Source organism: Manis pentadactyla, chromosome 12, assembly GCF_030020395.1.
Source record: "Manis pentadactyla isolate mManPen7 chromosome 12, mManPen7.hap1, whole genome shotgun sequence".
NCBI lineage: Eukaryota > Metazoa > Chordata > Mammalia > Pholidota > Manidae > Manis > Manis pentadactyla.
In genome coordinates, this window is record NC_080030.1 from 62,001,803 (window position 1) to 62,027,517 (window position 25,715).

At 36.0% G+C, this 25,715-nt stretch overlaps 1 protein-coding gene across 7 annotated transcripts in view; it reads left to right on the forward strand.

Annotated features, from left to right (window-relative positions):
• PTPRK (protein tyrosine phosphatase receptor type K) overlaps positions 1–25,715 on the forward strand; it is a 582,621-nt gene that overhangs the window by 480,099 nt on the left and 76,807 nt on the right. For all 7 annotated transcript variants that reach the window (XM_057489274.1, XM_036903846.2, XM_057489272.1 and 4 more), the window contains exons 12-13: positions 4,929–5,202; positions 7,878–7,914. In XM_057489274.1, coding sequence (XP_057345257.1) covers positions 4,929–5,202; positions 7,878–7,914 — 311 coding nt within the window. The remainder of the gene's footprint in view (positions 1–4,928; positions 5,203–7,877; positions 7,915–25,715) is intronic.

A 25,715-nucleotide genomic window follows, 5' to 3' on the forward strand; every position in this document is an offset into this window, starting at 1 on the left:
AAAGAATTTTTTTTGCCCCATTTCATGGGCATACAAGTCATATGGTTCAAGTAAAGTCAAATAGATGTTATTTTTAATTTAATGTATATTCTATAGAATTATAGTAGGAAGAATTTTTTTCTGATAGAAACATGGGAGGAAGTGGGCCATTTCTGTTCGATCTTCTTTCCTTTAATGACTGGAGACCCAGCCAACTGCTGGATTGTGACATTTTGAGAAACCCTAAACCAGAACAATCCAGCCAAGTCAGTCCCAAATTCCTGACCCACAGAAATTGTATAGTAATTAATATTTATTGTTTTGAGCCACAAAGTTTTTCAGTAATTTGTTATACAAGAATAATTAACTAATACAAGCACCCACATAGCTGAAACCTTTCCTTTCAAGTTTCTGCTTAAAGGACACTACATGATATAGTCACTTTCTTGACCATGCTTATAAAATATAACTTCATTCCTGTCATTCCCTATTCCTTTCATCCTGCTTTGTTTTTCTTCAGAGCACTTCTCCCCTTTTAACATACTGTTGTTTGTTTTCTTTTATTTGTTTTATTTGTATTTCCCTATTAGAATGTAAGCTTCATGAGAGAAGACTTGGACTACTTACTATGTTCATTATTGTATCTTCAGCTTAAAATAGTTCACAGCATATAGTAGGCACTTACTAAATGCTTGATGAATGGATGAACAGGCATTGGAGTTAAAAAACATGAAAGCCACTGTCTTTAATTAGCTTACAATTTGCTAAAAACATATAACTAGGGAATATAAAATATTATATATATATAAAATAGTATAATACCAGATAGTATTTTTAATGTAGCATGTTAGTGATAAAAGCAATAAATATTATGAAACTGTGGTTCTGGGCCTTTCTTTCAACCCCAGAATTTCTGAGGGATACCCCTGATGTTTCCTATCATTGAATCTGTGGCATTATAATTTGTGGGTGGATTAAGGACTAAATTAAAAATGCATTCCGCATGAGTCTGACTTTAACCCCCACATCATCACTCAATTACCTCAAGAATTACCTCCATTGATTTTAGAAGACAGAGTAATTACTGCGGAATGAACTAATTCCAGAAGGCTTCATGGCAGAAGCAGAAAAGCTAGCAAAAGAGAAAGAAGAAACTCTTTGATGGTCTGTTTTATATTATTAGGTAAAAATGGTTGAACAAATTTGAAATGAATAGTCAGGAGAGTGAGAGCAAGAACAGAGATGTAAGGCAAGGGATGTGCGAAGACACTAACCCCAACGTAAAGAATATATAGACTTTGAAAATGAGAGAGCATCACATAGTTTTTACACAGTGGGATGTCAGACAAGGCTAGTTAATATCAAAAGTGTTGTTTCAGAAAAATATGAGCAGTGTTAGAAATGGTTCTCTTTTGCATTCTCCATGAACAGTTCAGAGCATATAGAGAATATTGAAAAATAATAGAATGAGTGGATGAGTGTGTGCCTGGAGTACATGAAGGAGGAACTGGAGGCGAGAAGACTAAACCAGTAATGTGAACATAAAGTTACAGTTACCTCCCTAATGATGGAAGAAATGGGGATGAAAAGGAATGTTATATTACAAGGGAGATAGAACATGCCTAAAGTAGAACTTGTTAAAGTTAATGCCAGGATTTTGAGCTTTGTTGATTCAGAAACTGGGAGTTCCTTTTACAGAAATAGGGAAGTTATGAGAGACCTGGCTTGTTTGTTTAAGGAATGAAGAGCTGGGGAACATAATAATTAAACCTTCATTCTATGGATAATCAAAATGTTGGCATTGGAACAGGATGAACAATGGTGATTGGGAGATCTTGGGAAGTCTATTGGTAAATAGAAAATACTGGAGGTAGGGATTTTCTCCTGAAGCTTTAGGGAGACATCTGAGATGAAAAATGATCAAGTATACAAATGTATAATGTTACTTGCTGTCACCAAGAAGTTGGACAAGTTAAAACTAAAATCAGATTCACAGAGGTTTTATTTACTAATGGGTTAAAACAAAATCCATAGCAGTTTTTTATAAGTAACTTTTGAGTTCAGCTCCAATATTTTTGAGCATTAAATCAGAAAAAACAATCTATCATATGTATCACATAATTGCTTTTTTGAGTTAATGACAAAATCCCCTTGTATATTTTCTTACAGTCTTATAACTGAAGGGAAATTGTATGATGAGAAGTCATCATTTGGCCTCCCTCAAAAACTAAAAGGACCACATACCAATGTTTGATCAAATCAGATTATATTACAGTGAAATCATTTTCATTTTTTTTAACATAAGGAAATCATCTTTTGAGTATTGAGGGAAGATTCATGATGCCAGTATATTGATTTTAACTTAATTGCAGAAATATTTCTAAAATTTAATTAAAAGGAATGAGGAAATATGAAATATGAATGGAGTGAATAAAACTGTTCAGGTGGCATTAGAATATTTTAAATTGCTAAGGTACTAAATTCAAATAATATTTAGATCTAGCTAATTTTAAGTACCACTAGGTGATTAGATAACCACAGGGATGAAAAAGTACAGTCCCATTTCATGTAATCATTCAAATCACTTCTGATTTCATTCCTCATTCCTTATTTTCTGTCCTTTAATTAATTTGTATTGATAAATAAGAAAGTAGCAGGGAAAAGAAAGGTTTTTCAAAGAGTAAGAATATTTGGCTAGAGTGTAGTCTGCTTGGACAAATTAAACAATGAAGGGAAGATAAATTCTTTTTAAAATGAACTTTATAAGTTTTGATTTGGGATTCCATCTCAAGTTCAATGAGCTCTTACCCAAATAACACATTCCATGTTACTTCCTTAAATCCTCTCCATCATTGGCAGTTTGCTTTGCTCCTACTAGATCTGGAGAGACAAGCTGTCTTGTGTGAAGTTCTTTAATTTGTAATTTACAACCTATGTCAATGTAATAGAATTAGTTAAGAATGCATGTTCACTAGATTTTCTGGATTTTTTTTTAGCAGTATGGGGTAATTAACAAGGAATTTACTTTTAAGAATTAGGTTAAATGATTAACAAGGATGGTTAATTATCATTATTGCTCATTTGGGCAAGAATATGAGGTTAGACCTGTTTGGGGAGTGTGTATCTGTGAGTCTAGCTACATATATGTATGTATCTATAGGATATGCAGATTTATAACATACAAATATGGATTCTAAATTGAAAATAAACAGAAAAAAAAAGATTAAGCTTGCTTAATATAGCATGTGTGAGCCATGATCTTTTCTTTTCCTTTCCAAGGGCCATGCTTGTGTATTTCCTCTTCTTTAGAATTGACAAGGGCCTGCTCTATAGACCCCTCAGACAGTATGTATCTTGTCAATAGCATTCCTAGGACTTAGAGACCCTACTTGGCAGAGGTATAGAGAATGATACAGTACACATTATTTCAAACAACAGTTTTCTGCCTTAGTTACTTGCTCAAATCTTGATTTCTGACATTAATACAATTTCTGTTCTAGTTCTAAAGGAAAGCAAATGTATACAAAACTACCAATTTCTTGGCAATATTTTAATGGAAAATGGGAACTTGAAGTAATAGGAAGAAAAAAATCTTTATTTTTTAAAGCTCTTTTCTTGTAATCTATGAAAGTTCTGTTTGTAGGCATACAGAGTTTAATATTCAGCTAGAATTTGATACCAGATTCTATAGTGTTATAAATTGTAATATTTAATTATCATAGGTGTAAATTTAGTCTCTCTCTCTCTCTCTACCTCCCTTCTTTCTTTTCATGGAAATTTATTGTAAACAATATTCTATGACTGCTGGAGGTCCATTGAATAGCAAGGTTTCCCTTGCTATTCAATTTCTAAATTTTAATTAAATTTCTAATGAGCATATTTGCCAAGAATTCAAGATTCCAACTTACAGCCCTACATATTAAGCTTATTTATATTCAATTCATATGAGCAACTATAATGCATTATCTCATAATTTCAAGAATTTTGAAGCATTTTAATTCATAAGTAATACATAAAAGAGTATTAATATCAACTTTCTCAGTTGTATATTACCTAGCAAGTGTTTGCATAAGGAATGTCTTACAAAGAAAGAATATTATATACCAGTTTTAGAAATTGATTAAAAAGATTGTATTAGTGATTATGCAGATCTTTATTTTAAAGTTGCGTTATTTCTTTCCTTTCCTCTGTAAAATAAGAGATATTGCAGAAGTTTTAAGACTTTTAAGAAAGGTATTAGAAGGTTTAGGTTCAAGCTTAATAGGCCAAATGCCATCTGTTTGTACAAATTGTAACATTTATTATGAACAACTTTAGAAGAAGGAGCCAGTCTATTTCGGTGCTGAGGACAGATTTCTGTCCATCTGTGCCTGTGTTGCCGCATGTCACTTTTGCTTTCATTCTGCATTGCTTGGAGCCAGTGTCGATGCCACGGCAAGGTCGAGAGGTGGAGAAGCCTGTCAGCACATTCTGTCTCCCCGGTGATGACAACCGCAGGCTGGTGCTTCAAGCCCCGCCCTGAGGCAGTCACTCTCCTGGGCCTTGGAGCTGGCCCCTCCGTGCTATCATTTCAAAGGAAAATGTTAACGTTAAACATTTAAAAATATCAGACAAAGATCTTAATCTCTTCTGTGTCTCTGGTTAATGTCAAGCTCCTTATTAGAGTGGCTCATTTCACAACATTTAAAAATTTGGAGAGTTTTATGATGATTTTCCTCTTTTTCTAGCTCCTTACTAACTACATTGAGGGTAGGAGAAGCAGAATCCACTTCGAATTCAATTTTACTGCAAAATAGTTGAAAAAAACAAATGCTATGGATAAAGAATGACTTTAAAGACTTTCAAATGTTGCATTTTAGCATTTAAATACCTCATTCTTTTCTTGAGAAATCTTAGTATCTAGGATCTTTAAATATGTGCTTTTTTTGTTCCCCCTTTTTTCCAAAAAGTGCCTATCAGATTGTTGTGGAGGAGTTGCACCCACACCGAACCAAACGCGAAGCTGGAGCAATGGAATGCTACCAAGTTCCTGTCACATACCAAAATTCCCTGAGCGGGGGTGCACCGTACTACTTCGCTGCGGAACTACCCCCAGGGAATCTTCCTGAACCTGCCCCATTCACGGTGGGCGACAACAGGACCTATCAGGGCTTTTGGAACCCCCCTTTGGCTCCACGCAAAGGATACAACATCTATTTCCAGGCAATGAGCAGTGTGGAGAAGGTGAGCTTCCTCCACGATTTTGCTTTTTCACTGCCCTGAGGAAAAACTGCAGTTGAATTTTATAAATACTCAACAGCATTTGTCAGGGAAAAAAATTGGTGTGTAGGGGGTGTTGTTTCTGTTCCCAACAGTGCACACAGTTTTGGGCCTACTGTAGGGTGAGGCTCCATGCCAGTTACATTGCACCAGATTTTGGTTTCCTAGTAACTGCTTCTACTTGAGCTTTCTTCAGGAAAGCCCACAAAAGCGATTGTGAGCAAAATGATTTGAAAAGGTGGGTATGTTGCTACAGGGCCTCCAACCTCAGTAAATACCGGGCATTGTTCTGTCTTCTTTGCTCAGTAGTGGCAGACTTCAGAAGATTAAATTTACTGCAGGATAAACAGAATGTGTGTTCCACAGCAGGCTAATAAACCCTTATAAACTTTTCAGGGGGTACAAGCCAAATAGTAAATAACAAGTAACAATCCTCTGATTACAAAGTAATGGGGCGCCTGTGGTATATCTGACAGAACCAAAGCAGAAGGCTGCCTGGAGATGGCTGGATGCTGTGCCATCAGAGAAGTGTGTTTTCTGTTTCCTCGGCTGCCCCTCCTTTTCCCATTTTGGACACAGTTGTTTTTGAACACTGCTGCTGATCCCAAATGAATATTGAAGAGGAAAACACAACAGGAAGTTAGAAACCACCGATGGTTCCATATATGGGGAAATAACCTGGCCTTTCATGCCTCATGCTGTTTTCTTTGAAATATTTTCTACCCTAAAACTTATTTTATTTATTATTTTTGCAGAGAATAATATGGGGGAAAAAATGTGGAGGATAGGAAACTCCCACAATTGAAAATGCACTCACAGAATGACATTTTTGTGTACTTGTGGTTGTTTAGGAAATTGCTGGGTTTGGGTAATGGAGTCCCTGAGGTGGATACCTGGGAGATGATGTGAAATATGTAATGTCCAATTACAACAGTCATATTTTATCCTGGAATAGTTTAATTGGAGGATGTAACCATCCATTTGCATTTCTGAGGAAGCCAGAAAAACTTAGGGTATGACTGGCTACTTTTGAATGAAAGCTCTTTTTTTCTGCTTACCTGTATTGTTAGCTTGAAGTAGAAAAGCAAAGTGCCCCAGAATCTTCTCAGATGTACTCCAAAGCCAGAGGCTGCTCATAGTTGGCAATGTTCTTCTCATCTTCTAGTTTATTTCTACATAAGTGGGAGTCTTTAGAGGCAAGTCGACAGCCCACTTCCCACCTACACATCATTTTGTACCCACGGTATGACGGGAATGCTCAAAAAAGAGAAGATTATGGAAGTTATTATTCCATTCTGGGTATAAAGTAGCATAGTGGTAGGAAACATAGTTCTGTGTTGGGTTTTCATCTTCAGAGAGGTGAGAGATTTCAAATTAACTTTTGTTACTTGATCTGTGTATGAGAGCTGTGTTAATGAAAGTCTATTACTTATAAAGGATATTCTGTCACTCTTTAAAAGCCTTGTTATGAATTTTCTCTTCTACATGTGGTTTAATCTAAGTACAGTATATTTCACAGTCATCTTGGCAAATAGTTTCAAAATTGACATGGCTCCTACCTACAGAGGCTGGTAAACCTGGTAGAATTAAGAGATTGCTTTTAGGAAATCAAAATTACTTTGGGCCCTTACGGGAATGTGAAACAATATCTTGGAGCTTACTAAGAAGGCCTCAGGTCACAGTTAAATAATAGAAATGCAAACATTCTTTTTTAATTACTAACTTTCCCCCCAGTGCTTTATTTTGTTTAATTTAAAAATAATAAATACTTAAGAGAGAATTATAAATTCTTGGTTTATCAATATGTAGAACTACTCAGGATGGAGGTATTTAGACATCTTGAAAACAGCCTTTTTGTTTGTTTACTGGCATCAACATCCTTTTTAACCTCTTGTATATTCAAAAATACAAACTGAATGAACTAAGTCCTGGTGGAGCACGGTATGGTGGGCCGAGAAGTGAGTTACTCCTTCTCGTACCACCCAATAACACTTAAAAAAAAAGTCTGAAATAATTCTTGTCCTTTTCCAATTTTAGTTCTACTTCCTCAACCCCATCTCTCTAGCAAGAGGCAGAAAATCATACTGAGAAATACTTCACTCCCAAAAGATAAACTAAAAAGGAAAAAAGAACAGATAAATTATACTATAACTGTGATATGATTTTGTGATAATCTTTTTAACTATTGTCATTTAGCTCTGTAGTCATGTTAGGATCCAAGTGAGAGTATATAACATTCAGCTTTCGTCTGAGTCTACAGCTAAGAGGTGAAAATGAAGTTTGTGTTTGGGTCTGATTTGTATTAGCTTTGCATAGACATTTTTCTTTCTAATCATTCAAAAAATATAATAAATGCCAATAGAACACTATATACTACTCGTCCCAGACAAATAGCTTGTTTGATTACAAGGTGAAAACAGGTACCTGAATCTTTAGAAAATAATGAAAATGTTTCAAGGTTTGTATTTTAGAGTTTAAAAAAATCTCTTGCGTATACTTATGAAAAATTAAGGGTTTCCTTAGTGCTCCAATTCTGTTCCTCATAAACCTATTTTATAAACCCAGATTGAGCTTCATAATATAGTTTATAAAAAGAAAGATTATACACTGACTATTTTCTTTCATTTTTACTCCACCAGGAAACTAAAACACAGTGTGTTCGAATTGCTACGAAAGGTAAGAGATCTGCTGTTTTTTTTTCAAATTCTATTTGCCTGCTTTCTAAAATGAACGAGCTTTGTTCCCTACTTCAGGGCTAATTAAATGTGGTACTTCTATTACAGAGTATTTGTACTAGGGCCCAGTTAAACTGTCAGCCAAGTTCTCCGACTCCCTTGAGTGTCTTTAACATGTAATGGGGTGCTGCTTTCCATCCTCTAGTACTTGACTGAAGGAATTTTGTCATGAGAATAGGAAGGATTTAGCAAACCTTAGAAGGGCTTATTTCTGCCATTTAGTGCCTGAAAGGTCTTGTGCTGCTGATCTACCAACGTATTAGGAAAAGCTCAGCAATAGCAGCTCGAAATAGCAAGTTACTCTTTTAAAATCCTCTGTTACTTTCTGTGGCAGACAATCAAACATAAAAAGAACTGAGCTAGTCCATCCATATAGACGAGTACAGATATGGTGACTGGTCCACAGCTTCATAGTAATGCAGTTTGAGCAAGGATCCTTTACTTTTTTTTTTAACAAAATAATATTTTTAATCCAACTGATAACCAAGAAATTAGAAATGTGATGACTAATGGCCAGTGCATGCTAACATTGTATAATATAATGCAGTTGCTTGAGAAAAAACATCTTCATCTTTGAATGAGTATTTGGAATTCAGAGTGGGAGAAGTCACCTGCATTCACTGTGTCTGTCACCCTATGTTGAGAGGTAGTTGGTGGTGCCAAGAAGGGAGAGAGAGCTACTTGCTGTATTCTAGCAAGAGAAATGAGGGAAAGCTGTCTGCACGCAGACGTGGATCTCAGCACAGGGCTGGTGCTCCGAGTAGTTTGCTACCAGAATTAGTATTAGACCCACGTTCATGACCAGTAGTTGATTCATTTGGGGTAAAAATGAATGGCCATATTCTGTCTCTGCTGGCATCTTTCCTTTCACCATTTTTCTCCATTTAATCATCAATCTGCTCTACTTAGCATTTGTGTTTTACTGTTGATTTGTAAAGCAATAAAGACTTTTCCCTTGATACAGGAGAAGCAATAAAAAAAGCATCACATCAGAGGAAAAAAATACACTTTTTCAATTCAGCTACTAAGATTCCTCATGACAATTTTTAGAATAAAGCAATCCCTAATGAAGGGAAAGATAAAATATATACAGATGCATATAATATAAGCATTTATTTTAAAAGCTTAGCCAGTAGATCAAGACCTGGAGTTGAAATTTTGGGGAGACAATGACAGGCATTTAGAAGTCCATTACTTTCTAAAAATTTCAACTTTCTAACTCTATATCTATGCTTTTCCAGGTTTCAAATAGAGCTAGAAAAGTAAAGTAAAATGATCTGGCTTTAGCCCCCAGGAAGTTCTTTAGATATGGCCATGCTGTATTTCTACAACTGAGGACAGATAGCTGTAAGTGATTCTAACACTATAATTGTTCTTATTTGGTTATTTAGTTTTTTGCATTTACACAGGTTGTTTAAGTGTCATTTTTGTCCCTCTGACAATACAGATGAAATTATAATGACAAATGTCATATGATATTTAGACTGCAAGAGAGGTTAGATTATGAAATTTGAATTTATCCTGTGGTATAGAAGATTTGCCTAAGATTCAGAGGTGATGAGAGAATCTATTTGCTGTAGTTAGTTTCTTCTTTGTCGAATAATCTATCCCTGCTATTCTTCTGAATCTCAGGTTGATAGTGTGGTTTAATGAGTAACAGAAAAGAATTCTTGCCCTGAACTACCTGAGTTTAAATCCTGACTTTGTTGCTTAGTATTCTTAGCACTGGATAAATTATTTAACCCCTCATCCTCAAAATCAGAATATTAGAGTACCTTCCGCTTACTATTATTGTGAAGATTAAAATAGTTTATATATATGAAATGCTTGAATAATGTCTAGTATATTGTGACTATTAGGTAAGAGTTAACTGCTATTTTTTCATCATCGTGATTATTATTATCATCTTGTACCTTACTTCAAAAGGACATAATTTGTATTATGTAGTTATTAAAGAAATATGTATAAAAACAAACCTAAATATTTATGATAGCAATTAGTTACAGAAAGAATAAGGTGTTTTTTTTTTTAATGTTTCTCTCCAGATCTAATGTAAAGCACACTTTATTAGGGCAAAATCAACTTATTATCTGACTACATTTTGAACTAACACAATATGAATATAGTTAGCTTTGGTATAAAACTTTTCAATATGAAAATAAAAAAGTTTCTGTCAGGGCATTTTGAAAACACTCTTAAATAGTCAAATGGCATAACTATACTGACATGAAAGAGGCATGTAGGAACCTTCCGGGTAAGGAATGGTCCAGTATTTCACAAGCATATACTCAGATTAAAACCCATTAAACTATGTGCTTAAAATGTGTGTGTTCTGTATTGGCTTAGGGCACTGAAAATTCTTGTGGAGAATGTGAATTTAAAAGCCAAGAACAATTAGCATACATATGAGAATAGCAGGACTATTTTGAAAATGTTTGATGTGAGAATTGTTCTAAGAAACTTCCGGTGTAATAGATTGTTTCCTGTCTTCTCAGAACTTGTATGTGAAGGCAGCCAACACATAAGGAGGATTCAGATGTTGGCTTGACTTTTAAAAAAACACATAAAGTCATAATAATGTCTAAGATAGAGTGATGTGAATGCATGAGATGGGAAGTGTTCTGGGAGTTGTATTCATTGCAGTTGAGATCAGTGGCTCTGCTCTCTATGACTCTCGTATTTAGTCATTGAGAAAATGTGCATCAGGAATGAAGTGAAGAGGATTATTGAAATTATACTGAAAATCGTGAAAGTCAATTCATTTACAAAAAAAGGTATCCAAAACTAGAATTGTTGTAAACGAATGAAAAGGAGTTTGTCAGCTGTATCTTTGAAAAACAAAAAGGATATTATAAGTCTCAAGAAAGGTTTCTGTGGTACATCAAATAAAAGGAAATCTCCTTTTGGGTATCAGTGTGTAGGATACAAGGAACACATTCAGCTGCCTTGATAGCAAAGGAACTTTAGTGGGATTTGTTCTCACTGGGCTCCAGACAAAGCTGAAAGGGAGGAGCCCAGGTAATCCCACCAGACCCCAGGGAAAGAAGGAAATTTGGAACCCAAGGCATGCATATCTGCAGTCATCCATTCACTTAATATAAATTTATTCTCTTTTGATAAACTTAATGTTGATGTGTGATAGTGACAGATGCCTATAATCACTTGTCACAAAAAAGTAGATCTGTGAGAAAGATTTCATCTGAAATACATTATTAAACAAAAACACTGGTAATACTTTACTTATTTTATTCTTTATTCCCTCTCCTATTTTCCAGGTACTGGATAAAGAGTAGGTTGTTTTTTTTTAAGCATGCCCTTCATAATCTTAATTTTGTCTCATGTTGCTTTTGTCAGATCTTTCATTGGTGCCCTTTTCTCTGAGTGTGCAGATGGATAAAAGTGCCTTTTAAATGATGAGACATTCAAAAACAACAAACATGAGAAGAAAAAGAACACTTAGTCTATCAAAAAGTTACAAGGAATCCCACGAAGCTCCAGTTGGTTGTACCATGTGTATAGAAGTTATTTGATTGAATTCATCTTGCCATATTCACCGCAGATGAACTTGAATTTGAGTACAATTTACCAACCTGAGCTCTTAAATTGTGCTCTTATGCTTTATCCCTTACAGAACATATAACTGTGGTAGAAGATGATTTGAAAGCAGGGGTGAGGTCTAAAGGAAAAAATATATTTAATTGGGTTTTGGGCCCTAAAATTCTAAGCTTAATTTCTTAAATTGCACTAAGATGCTTTATATTTTGACAGCTCCATGTTGAAGGAAATGGTAAGGCATCAGGAAGAAATGTTCAGATACTTTATGCCACTTTTTTAGCTGATGGAAACCAGAGTTAATCTGATAGTTCAGCCATTAAGAAACTCTGGGCAGACATGTGGCTTTTCTTGGTCCCTAGAATGGGTTAAGTTTTGAGGAAGCTATGAACTCTTCTGAAAAATTGTAATCAGTGCGGATAACTTCCTTTTTTTGCACTGAATAACTAAGTCCTCTCACTGGTACTCACACTCCTTTCTTGCAAGGAAACAAGTTTGCGTAATTTTTTCTACCTACTGGATCTACGTATTAGTTTTCAAACATTAATTTGATGTGAGGTTTCATTTTTCTTGAACTCAGAGAGAGGAAATTACAGAAGAGTGTATTAGTGATAGAGTAAAGGACTATAGCCTGGGGAGAAGGAAAGCATATCTATGTAAAACCAAGCCAGAACAAATACAATTTTAATAAAGCTTAAATTAGTGGTTCATGGCTTGGAACTAACCTCTGCTAGGCACTGGTATTTCCTGGTACTCTTTCAAAGGCCTTATCATTGTAAATTCTTTGGTTTTCTTTAAGCATGGAGAAAGTTATTTAAAAAATCAGTAGCTAATAGATAATTTTTCAACTTTTTTGCAAAACTGAAGTATATCTTTGCCTTTGAAAAACTAGAGTAGAATAAAAATGTAGTATTTATATACAGTGAATTCAAAGTCTGATTAAATTGTCCAAATTGTTTATTATCCGCAAATTTCTTAGAATGAAGACCTGTCTGAAAGAACTGTAAGATTTATAAGGAAAGAGGTGATAACCTTCTTATATTTGTTACATCTGTGCCTTATGTTTAATATAAATACTGTCAGTGTCTTTGGAATGAATGAGTAAATGAATATTGTTATCCAGAATTATTCTACTTTTCAATTCCCCAAATGTATATCAGCTTTCTTTTTCCTAATACATCTTTATTTTATTGATATAAATTAAAAATAAATCAAAGAATTTATTTTCTTTTTAGTCTCCTACAAAAAAAGAAAGATTTAATATGAATACAAATTTTGTCCTCATTAAGGTTCCAATCAACTTTTGGTTCATTTTCATCTAAAATATGTTCACTTTTAGGATGGACAAAATGTGGGAAGAAAAGTTTTGCCTGAGTTACTAATTTCATTATTTCTTATTTTAATTTTTACCTGAGGATAAATAAGTTGAGAAAAAATACTTAAATTTTACCCTCCTCCCTACTAGGTAAGAGTATTTTCATTACCATGTAGAGAGGAAGTGCAAGACTTGACTTTGAGAAACTTATGGTCCAATTCAAGACACAAATAAATACCTGAGAAAAATCAAAGTGTAGAAAAAGAAATACAATATATATTGTGTATGTAATATAAGTATGTGTACTACACAAGTAATCTATTAAAGTAATGGGGAGTTTTCAAAAAGAACAAGGGTTATTGATGGGAAATTTCTGGCAAAGTGATGAATTCTAATCCCTGTCTTAAGCCAATTGAACTTTATCTACTTATTATACTTATTTATTGTATTTTTTTAGAAATTGCATATTAGAAAGATATTCCTAGTTCATTTTGTAGACATTTTAGGGATTTCAAAAGTGTTTACTCTACTTTAGTAATCAATTATTTTAAAACTGAAAAAAAGTGCTTATAAGGCGGAGCCAACATGGCGGCGTGAGTAGGACAGTGGGAATCTCCTCCCAAAAACATATATACTTTTGAAAATACAACAAACACAACTAGCCCTAAAAGAGAGACCAGAAGATGCAGGACAGTGGCCAGACTGCAGCTACACCAGCGAGAACCCAGCGACTGGTGAAAGGGGTGAGATACAAGCCCCGGCCCTGCGGGACCCGAGCGCCCATCCCCCCAGCTCCCGGCGGGAGAAGAATAGGCAGAGCGGGAGGGAGACGGAGCCCAGGACTGCCGAACACCCAGCCCCAGCCATCCGGGCCAGAGCGCAGACACAGTACGTGCCCAATGGGCCCTGGATACTGGGGGAACAGGGAGTAAGACCTCTGAGCGGGTGCTGAAGCTGATGCCCCTGTGACAAAGAAAAGCGGGGGCTTTTTGAAAGTCTTAAAGGGACAGGGACTTAACAGCTTGACGGAAACAACCCAGGTCACAGTACAGCAGCTGGAAATTACAGGGAAAACCGGGTGCACCAACCCCCTGGGCAACAGCTCTGAGACCCCTCACAGAGGCAAACAGTCAAGCAGCCCCCCCATCCATCACCCCACCGGGCGCTGCGAAAGCAGAGAAGCAGCCTGAGACAAATTCCGCCCACAGAAAGGGAAATTTCTCCCTTCCGGCCAGGCAAGACACAAAGACCCAGTCTACACGCAATTACCCAACACAAGCCACTAGGGGTCGTAGTTGCCCCAGTAAAGAAAGGCCAGTAGCAAGTGAAAATTTTGGCCCTCCCAGCTGACAGTCAATAGCACCTGTCAACATGAAAAGGCAAAAAAATATGATCCAGACAAGACTAACCCAGACAGCTTCAGCATCTGCTACATCTTCCCCTGAGAAGGAATCTGGGGAGATAGATTTAGCCAGTCTACCTGAAAAAGAATTCAAAACAAAAGTCATAACCATGCTGATGGACTTGCAGAGAAATATGCAAGAACTAAGGAAGGAGAACTCAGAAATAAAACAAGCTCTGGAAGGACTTCAAAACAGAATGGACGAGATGCAAGAGACCATTAATGGACTAGAAAACAGAGAACAGGAACGCAGAGAAGCTGATGCAGAGAGAGATAAAAGGATCTCCAGGAATGAAAGAATTTTAAGAGAGCTGAGTGATCAATATAAAAGAAATAATATAAGAATCATAGGTATTCCAGAAGAAGTAGAGAGAGAAAAGGGGATGGAAAATGTCTTTGAAGAAATAATTGCTGAAAATTTCCCCAAACTAGGGGAAGAAATGGCCTCTCAGACCACAGAGGTACACAGAACTCCCATGACAAGGGATCCAAGGAGGGCAACACCAAGACACATAATAATTAAAATGGCAAAGATCAAAGACAAGGACAAAGTATTACAAGCAGCCAGAGAGAAAAAAAAGGTTACCTACAAAGGAAAACCCATCAGGCTATAATCAGACTTCTCAACAGAAACCCTACAGGCCAGAAGAGAATGGCATGATATACTTAATGCAATGAAACAGAAGGGCCTCGAACCAAGACTACTGTATCCAGCACGAATATCATTTAAATATGAAGGAGGGATTAAACAATTCCCAGACAAGCAAAAGTTGAGGGAATTTGCCTCCCACAAACCACCTCTACAGGGCATCCTACAGGGACTGCTCTAGATGGGAGCACTCCTAAAAAGAGCACACAACAAAACACCCAACATACGAAGAAGGGAGGAGGAGGAATAAGAAGGGAGAGAAATAAAGAATCATCAGATTGTGTTTATAATAGCTCAAAAAGCGAGTTAAGTTAGACAGTAAGACAGTAAAGAAGCTAACCCTAAACCTTTGGTAACCACAAACTTAAAGCCTGCAATGGCAATAAATTCATACCTTTCAATAATCACCCTAAATGTAAATGGACTGAATGCACCAATCAAAAGACACAGAGTAATAGAATGGATAAAAAAGCAAGATCCATCCATATGCTACTTACAAGAGACTCACCTCAAACCCAAAGACGCGCACAGACTTAAAGTCAAGGGATGGAAAAAGATATTTCAAGCAAACAACAGAGAGAAGAAAGCAGGTGTTGCAATTCTGGTATCAGACAAAACAGACTTCAAAATAAAGAAAGTAACAAAAGACAAAGAAGGACAGTACATAATGATAAAGGGCTCAGTCCATCAAGAGGATATAACCATTATAAATATACATGCACCCAATACAGGAGCACCAACATACCTGAAACAAATATTAACAGAACTAAAGGAGGAAATAGAATGCAATGCATTCATTCTAGGAGACTTCAACACACCACTCACTCCAAAGGACAGATCCACCAGACAGAAAATAAGTAAGGACACAGAGGCACTGAACAACACACTAGAACAGATGGACCTAATAGACATCTACAGAACTCTACATCCAAAAGCAACAGGATACACGTTCTTCTCAAGTGCACATGGAACATTCTCCAGAATAGACCACATACTAGGACACAAAAAGAGCCTCAGTAAATTCCAAAAGATTGAAATCCTACCAACCAACTTTTCAGACCACAAAGGCATTAAACTAGAAATAAACTGTTCAAAGAAAGCAAAAAGGCTCACAAACACATGGAGGCTAAACAACACGCTCCTAAATAATCAATGGATCAATGACCAAATCAAAATGGAGATCCAGCAATATATGGAAACAAATGACAACAACAACACTAAGCCCCAACTTCTGTGGGACGCAGCAAAAGCAGTCTTAAGAGGAAAGTATATAGCACTCCAAGCATATTTAAAAAAGGAAGAGCAATCCCAAATGAACGGTCTAATGTCACAACTATCAAAATTGGAAAAAGAAGAACAAATGACGCCTAACGTCAGCAGAAGGAGGGACATAATAAAGATCAGAGAAGAAATAAATAAAATTGAGAAGAATAAAACAATAGCAAAAATCAATGAAACCAAGAGCTGGTTTTTCGAGAAAATAAACAAAATAGATAAGCCTCTAGCCAGACTTATTAAGAGGAAAAGAGAGTCAACACAAATCAACAGTATCAGAAATGAGAAAGGAAAAATCACAACAGATCCCACAGAAATACAAAGAATTATTAGAGACTACTATGAAAACCTATATGCTAACAAGCTGGGAAACCTAGGAGAAATGGACAACTTCCTAGAAAAATACAACCTTCCAAGACTGACCCAAAAAGAAACAGAAAATCTAAACAGACCAATTACCAGCAACGAAATTGAAGCGGTAATCAAAAAACTACCAAAGAACAAAACCCCCGGGCCAGATGGATTTACCTCGGAATTTTATCAGACATACAGGGAAGACATAATACCCATTCTCCTTAAAGTTTTCCAAGAAATAGAAGAGGAGGGGATACTCCCAAACTCATTCTATGAAGCTAACATCACCCTAATACCAAAACCAGGCAAAGACACCACCAAAAAAGAAAACTACAGACCAATATCACTGATGAACGTAGATGCAAAAATACTCAACAAAATATTAGCAAACCGAATTCAAAAATACATCAAAAGGATCATACACCATGACCAAGTGGGATTCATCCCAGGGATGCAAGGAAGGTACAACATTCGAAAGTCCATCAACATCATCCACCACATCAACAAAAAGAAAGACAAAAACCACATGATCATCTCCATAGATGCTGAAAAAGCATTTGACAAAGTTCAACATCCATTCATGTTAAAAACTCTCAGCAAAATGGGAATAGAGGGCAAGTACCTCAACATAATAAAGGCCATCTATGATAAACCCACAGCCAACATTATATTGAACAGCGAGAAGCTGAAAGCATTTACTCTGAGATCGGGAACTAGACAGGGATGCCCACTCTCTCCACTGTTATTTAACATAGTACTGGAGGTCCTAGCCACGGCAATCAGACAAAACAAAGAAATACAAGGAATCCAGATTGGTAAAGAAGAAGTTAAACTGTCACTATTTGCAGATGACATGATACTGTACATAAAAAACCCTAAAGACTCCACCCCAGAACTACTAGAACTGATATCGGAATACAGCAAAGTTGCAGGATACAAAATCAGCACACAGAAATCTGTGGCTTTCCTATATACCAACAATGAACCAACAGAAAGAGAAATCAGGAAAACAACTCCATTCACAATTGCATCAAAAAAAATAAAATACCTAGGAATAAACCTAACCAAAGAAGTGAAAGACTTATATTCTGAAAACTACAAGTCACTCTTAAAAGAAATTAAAGGGGACACTAACAGATGGAAACGCATCCCATGCTCATGGCTAGGAAGAATTAATATCGTCAAAATGGCCATCCTGCCCAAAGCAATATACAGATTTGATGCAATCCCTATGAAACTACCAGCAACATTCTTCAATGAACTGGAACAAATAATTCAAAAATTCATATGGAACCACCAAAGACCCCGAATAGCCAAAGCAATCCTGAGAAAGAAGAATAAAGTAGGGGGGATCTCACTCCCCAACTTCAAGCTCTACTATAAAGCCATAGTAATCAAGACAATTTGGTACTGGCACAAGAACAGAGCCACAGACCAATGGAACAGACTAGAGAATCCAGACATTAACCCAGACATATATGGTCAATTAATATTTGATAAAGGAGCCATGGACATACAATGGCAAAATGACAGTCTCTTCAACAGATGGTGCTGGAAAAACTGGACAGCTACATGTAGGAGAATGAAACTGGACCATTGTCTAACCCCATATACAAAAGTAAACTCAAAATGGATCAAAGACCTGAATGTAAGCCATGAAACCATTAAACTCTTGGAAGAAAACATAGGCAAAAACCTCTTAGACATAAACATGAGTGACCTCTTCCTGAACATATCTCCCCGGGCAAGGAAAACAACAGCAAAAATGAGTAAGTGGGACTATATTAAGCTGAAAAGCTTCTGTACAACAAAAGACACCATCAATAGAACAAGAAGGATCCCTGCAGTATGGGAGAATATATTTGAAAATGACACATCCGATAAAGGCTTGACATCCAGAATATATAAGGAGCTCACACGCCTCAACAAACAAAAAACAAATAACCCAATTAAAAAATGGGCAGAGGAACTGAACAGACAGTTCTCCAAAAAAGAAATACAGATGGCCAACAGACACATGAAAAGATGCTCCACATCGCTAATTATCAGAGAAATGCAAATTAAAACTACAATGAGGTATCACCTCACACCAGTAAGGATGGCTGCCATCCAAAAGACAAACAACAACAAATGTTGGCGAGGCTGTGGAGAAAGGGGAACCCTCCTACACTGCTGGTGGGAATGTAAGTTAGTTCAACCATTGTGGAAAGCAGTATGGAGGTACATCAAAATGCTCAAAACAGACTTACCATTTGACCCAGGAATTGCACTCCTAGGAATTTACCCTAAGAATGCAGCAATCAAGTTTGAGAAAGACAGATGCACCCCTATGTTTATTGCAGCACTATTTACAATAGCCAAGAATTGGAAGCAACCTAAATGTCCATCAATAGATGAATGGATAAAGAAGATGTGGTACATATACACAATGGAATACTACTCAGCCATAAGAAAAGGGCAAATCCAATCATTTGCAGCAACATGGATGGAGCTGGAGGGTATTATGCTCAGTGAAACAAGCCAAGCGGAGAAAGAGAAATACCAAATGATTTCACTTATCTGTGGAATATAAGAACAAAGGAAAAACTGAAGGAACAAAACAGCAGCAGAATCACAGAACTCAAGAATGGACTAACAGGTACCAAAGGGAAAGGGACTGGGGAGGATGGGTGGGTAGGGAGGGATAAGGGGGGGAGAAGTAGGGGGGCATTAAGATTAACATGCATGGGGGGGTAGGAGAAAAGGGAGGGCTATACAACACAGAGAAGGCAAGTAGTGATTCTACAACAGGTTGCTACGCTGATGGACAGTGACTGTAAAGGAGTATATAGGGGGGACCTGGTATAGGGGAGAGCCTAGTAAACAAAGTATTCGTCATGTAAGTGTAGATTAATGATTAAAAAAAAAAAATGCAGTTCCTATGTGGTGACCTCTAACTAGTTCTACACAATGATATAAAGGACATATAAAAGTGTAGGCAAAGGGTCTGTTTGTGTATATACAGAGGATCAAAGCCTAATTTTTGGCTACCCCGAAAATGAACTAAGATACGATATGAAAAAGAACTTCCAACATCAGCACTCTTGGGAAGACTCATGACAGAAGATGATCAGAAAAAAAAAAAAAAAAAAAACTTCAACAAAGATCCACGCACTGCCACGGGTGTAGATGCACTCATCCCACCAGTTCCTGGACTTGCCATGGGAAAGATGAAGGAGATATCTAGGCTGGCCTGTGCATGCAGTAAAACAAAAATTGGACTGGATCTATACTGTTGGAACTCAACCAAGAATTAGGAGAAGTGCAAATTGTAGCACTCCAAAATCTTACAACCACAGACTATTTATCGTTAAAAGAACATATGGGATCTGAACAGTCCCCAGGAATGGGGTGTTCTAGTTTATCTGAATTCTCTCAGACTGTTTAAGTTCAGTCGGACAATATCCACCATATCATAGATAAGTTTTCACAAATGCCTAAGGTGCCTAACTGGTTTTCTTGGTTTCACTGGAGATGGCTGGTAATTACAGGTATGCTTTGGTTAGGTAACTATATTCCTATTATGTTAATGTGTGTGCACAATTTAATTAGTCGTTTAAAACCTATCCATGCTGAAGTTACTCTACAAGAAGATATGTCAAAGAAATAATCAATCTTCCCAGGTTTTCTTCTGCCTGCTACTTCTGTAGCTTTTCTTCTTCCTACCTAATCACAACCTTTAAATAGAACTCGTGCCACATGTGGAATTTACCGAGTATCATAATTCTTCCAAGTGGTAAAGACACCTCAAGACAAATGCTGGGCATAGAAGCCACAGGGCATAAATATGCAAAGAAGTAAAAAGCTAACCTTTTCAAACGATAAGGCTTCTCTCTCACTTACCAACTCTACATTTCCCTGTATGGCCCCGGAAGATGACTGGTTAGCCAGAGACGGGTAAGATTCCTCAAGGGAGGAACAACCTAAGACAGGCACAGTCGCAGGGGGCCATCTGGTGAGAAAATGGGTAGCAGCAGAGGTGAGGCTTAGAACCTCCCCCCTCATGTTCTGAGAGAAATCTTCTGCATACGTGGATGTTTATTGCCCTCGCCTAGCGCGGATTAACACATAGTCTACAGGCACACACCTGATCATCTACATTTGCTCTCTTACAACACTAAACTCTGTTTCCTACCTTTATCTCGTATCTACCTACCACTTCAGCATTTTATTAAAAATAATAATAATAGAGAAATGTGGTATCCACATATAAATCAGGTTTAAAAATCAAATGAGTATTCATATTTGAACTGACTGTTTATAGTTCATAATGCATTAACAAAACCGAAAGCTTCTGTGATGACTGCCCTTGCACTGTTCACCATGTAACTTATTCACTATGTAAGAATTTGTACTCCATGTAAGAATTTGTTCGTTATGCATCAGAAGATTGGAGACTGATGAAAATTGGGCTTGGGGTGGATTAATGATTGTGCATTGAGTATTGACCCCCCTATACAGAGATTTGTTGTGGTTAACAACTATTTGATCAATAAATATGAGAGATGCCCTCACAATATATATATATATAAACACACTTCCAATTGTAAAATAAATAAGTAACCGGGATGTAATGTATAGCATAAGGAATATAGTCAAAATATTGTAACAACTTGGTATGGTGATACCTGGTACCTAGAAATATCATGTATATAAATGTTGAGTCGCTGTGTTGTACACCTGAAACTAATGTAATGCAATGCTGTTGTCAACTACCCTTCAATTAAAAAAAAAAAAAAAAATTACTGAGGACCCCCCAAAAAAAAAAAAAAAGTGCTTATATACACAAATCTGTTATTTGCAGAACATTAACTAATATCTTACCTTAAGTTTTGCTATTGCTTCTTTTTTTTCTGAAAAGATGTGAAACGTTTTCTACCTCTTTTTTTAAGTACATGTTGAAATTGCAAAGTTACTAAAATAATAGTGTCATTTGTGGATGCATATATTGATAATGACAACCAAAAGAATGTTAAAACATACAGGTTCCTAAAATATACAGCTATAACTGTAATCCCTAATTTCAAATTCTCCTGTGACTAGTTCTCATGTTTTCACTAACTGGCTTTGTAAAAAGTAATGGAAACTGGTAATAAGTAAATTTGAACTATTTGAACTTATAAAATTATATTAGCAAAATACTTATATTCCATTTAGTATCTCTTTTACAAAATGTTTTTATACTGAAAAGTTTGGAACCCCTGATCTAAGATGTTCCCTCCTTTTATGGATGAGAAAAACTGATGTTCATTGATGATTTTATTGGACAAAGTAGAATAGACTGTTGAAAGTGTAGCAACAGAAACCAACTCCTTGTACTTTTTATAATATACCACACTTATTTCACACCACCATTCTAGAATCACCAGTTTAAATACTAATATATGTTAAATCTCCATCATCGTGTCAACCAAGGCAATATGATTACTGGAAATCTGCTGTAGTAATCATCTCCCTCATGTGATTAAGAGTAATCCAGAGATTTTCATTTGGTAATATATTGTTAGCATCAAAATGAGGATGCCAGTTGTTTAAAAGGGAGAATTTTATAATTGTTTCATTTGAATAATATCAACAGCAATGAGTGAAGTATTACCTTGAATTCTAGAAATATTGTCATAAATGACTAATGAGAATGAACTTCATTACTCAGATAACATTTATGGACATTTATGAGAAAGGATCAGAAATAACATTATCTGACAGAGCAAAGATGACAAAACTCTTGCTGATAGGATTCTCTTCCCACAATCCCTTTACAACTGTCCATCAAAACTGAGCCTGTTACCATTGCTAGAGAACCATGTTGTCCTAAATAGATTAAGTGATTTATAATCATAGTAATTCTTAGTTTTGCACTCTGTGGTAGGCTGAATAATTGTCCCCACAAAGATATCCACCTTTTTAATGCCCAGACTCTATAAATATGTTAATCTATGTGGCAAAGGAGACTGCAAATATATTAAGGATCTTGAGATGGGAAAATTATCCTGGATTATCCAGGTGGACTCATGTAATGCCTGAAAAACACCTTAATTTTAGTCCCAGACAATTCATTTAAGACTTCTGACCTCTAGAACTTTAAGGTAATGAATTGTGTTGTTTTAACGCACACATTTGTGGCAATTTGAAGTAGTGACAAGATTTTGGCAGCTGGAAGTGGGGTAGTGCTCTAACAAACACCTGAAAATAGATGAGTGACTTTGGAATTGGGCAATTGGCAGAGACTTGGAAGAATTTTGAGGAGCATTATAGTAAAAGCCTAGATTACCTTTAATAGACTGTTAGATAAATGTTAAAATCTCTACCTGTAAAGGCTCGGAAGAAAATGAGGAACATGTTAGTGGAAACTGGAGGAAAGGGAATCCTTGCTATGTGGCAGAAATTGAGCTGAATTATGTCTTGCAGTTATGTGGGAAGCAAAAATTATAAACGAAGAACTTGGATATACAGATGACAGGAGTTTCCAAGCAGTGTTGAAGGTATAGGCTTGCTGAAAACAAAAAAAAAACAACACACGTGTGTGTGTATACATGTGTGTATGTGTGTGTGTATATACATATATATATATGGAGAGAGAGATATACACATTCACACTCACAAACATATAATTTGTTGATATTATCTTTATATAGTGGCAGTATAGGTTCTCTGTGTTAATCCTTTGATTTTGAAGAAGGCAATTGCTAAATTAGAAAACTTAAAGTATTTTATTCTTAGCAATTAAAAGCAGATCTTAAGAGTGAATCCCCCCATCAAAAGGATTAGATTAGTTTTTATTGCAATATTATGGTAACATGAGCTTTGCCTGTCTTCTTTCTATATTTATCCTATTGTAGGGAAAGAAGATTAAAATCCATTTTGGCCTCACTGGAGCACATTTGCAGAGTGTTATAGAGCACTGGTTGATAATTACTGCTCCGTAAGAGACAAAGTATTTATCTCCTATCAGTCTAGCATCTGAAATTATGTATTCTATTCAGTTTTTAATGAAATGTGGATTAAAGATTATCTCTCTGATTTAATAAATGGCATTAGAGTAGAAAAGTAATTGGATCTTTTTTGAATGAACAATGACCACTATGTGTGATTGATAGGAAAAGATGACATATTTTTGGATTTGTTTTATGTGCTTAAAACTTTTAGATTAGTGAAGTATTTTTTTGGTGATCAGTTTTCTCAAGTAAATTATGCAGCCCTATTACCCTTATAAAAACCATGGAGAAATTCTACTTTCTTTTAAAAATAAAAATTCTCACATGTTCTGAAAGTGAGATATGAAAAATGTCACATACTTGAGCACATATATAGTTTAGTGTGTTTTTATTTTGAAGATAGAAAGTGAATGTTAATGACACTAACATCTAAACAGTTCTAGATTTGTCACCTGTTTTTGACATGTATCTCGACTGAGCTTCAGTTTGGAATCTGGGCCACTTCTTCTATTTCCTTCTCTTTATCCAAGGGCTCCTCCTGAATTTACTGACAAAAAGATTACCATTTCTACTTCATTGTTTAAGAAAATGCTGAAATTCATGTTTGTAAATATGATGCAGGAGGTGATAAAATGGCAGCACATCTTTTATGTCCCTAATCGTAGCAAAACTTAATTCCACTTGAGTGTCATTGACTATTAAAAACATATCCAAATTGTCCTCTTAAAACAATGCTAGTCTTCCTGATAGGCATTTTGTATGTGCGTGTCTGCCGTCCGTGTTGCAAATTCAGAAAGACAGTGTTTTAATTACTGTCTGCTGCTGTTATTTACAACTCCTGACTTTGCATCTGTGCCTCTTAAAATCTCAGTCATTGCCTTTGAGGAAACCCTAATCCTTGTATGCTTCCTGATTTCTTGGTTTATTGGCTGCTATTATTCCCCAGATGAAAATCCACCTGGACTGCGCCCTTGACGTATGGCTTCACTGCATTAGTGAGACTTGGCTCACCCTGGTGACCATCCTTCCAGGCCTGACTCCTTTATAAAAAGCTGCTGTGTATTGGCCAGTATTTATTTTTCTGACAAGCTGAACCACTCAGAGAGCTGGTTGGAAGTAAACATGGTTCATTGTTGGTGGGTTAACAGTGAACTAAAGACTAGAGCAAATGAGATAATTTTTGTAGAGAAATAAGGAAGAAAGAAAATTAAAGGTCCTAAGAAGCATGTTACCTAAGACATCACCTTGTCTTGTATAATTCAGACTTGTCTTGTAGAACATCACTTTTCATAAGTGATAATGATTACTATTTTGTTGGTGTGAGAAATTTAAGGGTTTTTAAAATTTAAATTCACATCATCATCGTGGACAACAGTCATCTCTTGTATACATCTTTGTTTGTTGCTTAATTTCCTACACCTTACCAATACACCAGCTGCTAAACGTTGGGAGCTTGATTATCAATTCAGAACGTATTTACTGTGAGCTTACTTGCTCTCAGGCACTAAGCCAGATACTGAGTTTTAAAGAAAGACAGTTGTAGGATGGAGGGCATGACACCTGTATGCAGTTACTATGCAGAGGTTTGGGGTAAAAATAGTCATTGGCCATGTCTGTCTTCAGCCATGAGCTCTCCTCATGGAGATTTCTCAGCTCTGCCAAGATCTGTTCTTGGAAATAGGATGTTTCCTTTTTCATTTTGGTAGAGCATTTACAGTCTATGTTGTAGATTTTCTTGTAATTTAGAATTTGCTAATAACCTCCATTAAATAGTTATGTTCTTGTCTGAAAACTGTGTAGGCATTTTTGTTTAGATTTTATAAAACAAATGAACAATCTAATTTGTTGTAAATACAAAATTGTATATATTTATCTAATGTGGGGATTTTTTCAGATTTATTACTATTACATGCAATAATGGAATAAAGACTCTTGGGTAAGATCTCTGCATCCTCTGTTATAGGATGAATTCTTAAAAATCAATATTTCTAAGTCATTTGATATGTTTATATTTTAAAATAATTGCAGCCAAGTTACAATAAAAAATGATACAAATTTACATTTCAAACAATTTATTATAATACTCCTGTCTCCATACATTTATTACTACTAATTGTTACCAGGTTTTCTTAAGATTTTGTTTATATAAAGGGCAAATATGGTAAACATTTTATTATGTTTCATTTGTTAAATGATTTACATAATGATATCACTGATAATT